This window comes from Austrofundulus limnaeus, unplaced genomic scaffold (assembly GCF_001266775.1).
Source record: "Austrofundulus limnaeus strain Quisiro unplaced genomic scaffold, Austrofundulus_limnaeus-1.0 Scaffold114, whole genome shotgun sequence".
Classification (NCBI taxonomy): Eukaryota; Metazoa; Chordata; class Actinopteri; order Cyprinodontiformes; family Rivulidae; genus Austrofundulus; species Austrofundulus limnaeus.
Window position 1 is genome coordinate 112,129 of NW_013952516.1, and position 3,284 is coordinate 115,412.

At 44.4% G+C, this 3,284-nt stretch overlaps 1 protein-coding gene across 1 annotated transcript in view; it reads left to right on the top strand.

Moving 5' to 3' along the window:
- Positions 1–2,556: 2,556 nt before the first annotated feature.
- Positions 2,557–3,284, top strand: part of ebf2 (EBF transcription factor 2) — a gene marked incomplete in the record, with an annotated part of 30,766 nt that continues 30,038 nt past the window's right edge. Inside the window, 1 exon segment of the mRNA XM_014014305.1 lies at positions 2,557–3,140. Within this exon segment, the coding sequence (XP_013869759.1) occupies positions 3,007–3,140 (134 nt within the window).

The following is a 3,284-nucleotide window of genomic DNA, read 5'->3' on the forward strand; positions in this document are numbered from 1 at the left end:
CACACACACACACACACACACACACACACACACACACACACACACACACACACACACACAGACGGGGCGCACGCGCGCACACACACGCCACGCCCCTCCTGACCTCCGTGGCCGCAGTGCCATCCACACAAAGTGGCTCTGCTCGTCCCATGGGAGTCAGGGAATGCTGGAGAGGACGAGCGGCACACGATACCCCATTGTTTAGTTTAGCAGTCACTGATCCCCTCCACACCTCCAGCCTCACCCTCACCCCCCTCCTGACACCCCACGCACACACTCCCCAAGACAAAAAAAAAAAAAAAAAAAAAAAAAACGCACGCGGGCTGACCGCCTGAGCGGGTTAAACTGATTAGAAAGACTGGACTAATCCCCCACTTTTCAGTCCGTCTCTCCGCTTCAGCACATCTGAAACAAAACACTGAAAGTGAAAGTTGAGGAGCATCGGGGACACCTCCAGCTGGAGGAGAGGACAGACCCCCCACCACCCCATCGCTCAGCACTGACTCAAACACAAAACAGATTTATTTCACAATCTATCCAATAAAATGCGCCTTGATGTTCAGACGTTTAGAAAAAAACAACAACACATTAAGTCAAGCTGTAGAACAAGAGGCTCTTTAATGAGCTTAATAAACTTTATTTTAAATAAACACTCACAAAGCCTGCAGTTACATCATTCCTCTTTTAAAACATGTTTCATTTAATAAGACTTATAAACTGAAAATACATTCTCTACTGGTTCTACTGTTGCTTAATGTCCTGCACCAATCAAAACATCATTAAACCAGCACGTTAATGGTCAATGCTTAAATGAAAAAAAAAACTTGCAAGCCAAATTTGTGAAATGCCACGTGTCACATCCTTTTGTTTATCTCTCTTTTCTTTCCTGTTCACCAGGATTTTTCCACCTGAACATTTGTTTAGACAAAAACCAGCCTAATTCAGCTGAGTGCTTTGTTTACATTGAGTGAGTACCCACAATTCTTAATTTCAAATCCATTAAAAAAAGACTTCTGGAGTAAACTCTTTCAAAGCGCATCGTTTCATATTGTTCAGGGTAATCGTTAGGTTTTATGCCTCTACGTAATGATTATTCTTGTCTCCTAAAACAGCCTAAAGTTGATTAAAAGTAGTTTACGTTGGCTTTAAGTACAAAATCTTTATTCAACGAGGCAAATAGATCTTAACACAACAGAAGCTATAAGAAAACTCACAACATTAAATTTATAACCAAACAAACAAAACTCCTAAACTTTATAGAGTGTAGCTTTTCAAGATCATTTGTTTTTCCACACAGTATTAATCTCCAAATGAATTAGGCTCCTCTTATTTTGAAGAATCGCTCATTTTCTGCAGTTTTTCTTCAACCAACTGTCCGCAGCTCTTTATTGAACATCTCTTTGCACAGAAAGCAAAGGAATTGAAGCAAAGTGTCCACTTGTGCAGGTTTTCTCCTGGTTTGTTGGGGGGTTCGGTCCAGCTGTCAGTCATGTTAGTGGATGTGGACAAGGCGACAGGGCGGGGGCTCGGCCGCAGGATTCCCCGAGACTGCGCTCATAATTGGGGGAACATCTGACTTTGTCCCGCGCTGGCAGATGGTGGGTTGAGGCGGGATCGCGGGAGGGGGGCGGTGGGTGGGTGGATTTACATTCATTGTCCAGGCGCACAAATTCAACACAGAGACAATAGTCCTGAGAAAATGAAAAGAGAGGAAGAAACTTCTTTTCGTGGACGAATGGGAGCGGAAATTAATTTTACTCCCCAAAATGTCCCTAAAATATGAGTTTTTTTCAACAGACAAATTAAACTCATTCAGCTAAAATAAATAAACATCACATAAAAAAATGAAGTCTGTATAAAACATCATTGCATGCGTAAATGATGAGAGAACAGAGCAGGTCAAGTCTGACTCGTTTCATGACTCAGGGTGTCAGGATCTGGTCTCCGGTGCTGATTAAGAACTCATTTGGGGGTTTCCGTCAGACAAGGACAGCCGACCAATCAGAGCGCAGCTCTGGCTGCTGCTGCTGGAGGCTGCTGGAGCAGCCAGACGGTCATTGTTCGGACTGACACTGATGCGATGCGTCCTGAGTGAGCTCAGAGGGGCGCGCGTGACCAGGCGCTCACCTCTGGTGAAACCCGACTTTGAATGAACAGCTGGGCCAAGTTACAGAGGTCCACCATGCCGAGCTGCTGAAATAACAAGAGTAAAAAAAAAAAGTTCAACCTGCAAACATTTCCATGCACTTTTCTACACTTTTCATGATTCTGAGCTGAATACCTGCCAGCATCCTCGTGCACAAAACACACAAAGAAAATCTTTTTAATGAACTCCAAATGTTAAAAATGATCCTACCTGGTCCAAGTTGGGTGTAAAAAGTTCTCTGAGCCTCACTGGTTGGATGCTGAACCTGGCAGGGTTCCAAACAGCGGAGGCACTTTACACCAATGAGAGCATCCATTTCAACAATCGGTCCCCCATATGGCTCTTGGCCCCTCCTCCACGCTCCATCCGGACTGAGAGTCTCATTCATGCTTCAGGACAGCGGTTCACTCCAAGACTCCTGGTCCAGCCACCCAGGATCCACAGTTCTGATCCGAGCCAGGGAGACTTTCTCTGCTCAGGGAAGTTTTAGAGAATAAATCCAGGTCGAGCGTCGCTTTTTTGGAGCTGAAGACACCGATGAGATGATCAGCTGGGACTGAGGACACGTGCGCCTGGACCATGTTTGCAATCTGCGGAGAAATAGATCCAAAATTATCGTTTGAATTTTAAGAACCAGTCAACGTGGATTCCCACCGAGACTCTTATTTTCTAATAAAACCTCACAGCATCAGTTGTTTCTCCTTCAAAGCTCCGCTGAAGCTCCGGAGGAGCGCAGCTGAACTGGACCTTCTGCTGGAGACTCAAGTGATTTAGGTTCTTCTTTTCTCATCGCGAGGTTATATCTAAAGAAAAACAAAAACAAAGAGGGAAAACTTCGAACCACCACGACAGGACTTTAAATGTTCGGGATTCAGGAGCAGCTGATTCGAGAAGTGAGTGGAATAAAAGAGAGGAACCTTGGAGAGGAGATGGATCCGGTCCGGTCCTGGGTGCGTAATGTTGGAGTGGTGGACGCGAACGTCGCAGCGCAAAGGTAAAAATAAATAAATAAAAACAATCAAACTTACTTTATACAAAACTTTCTCGTGCTTGTTTGTCTTCATTTTAATCTCTACAAACGTGTTTTACAGAACAGATCATCTCAGACTCAAACCGCATTTGTTTTTATAAAAACAAA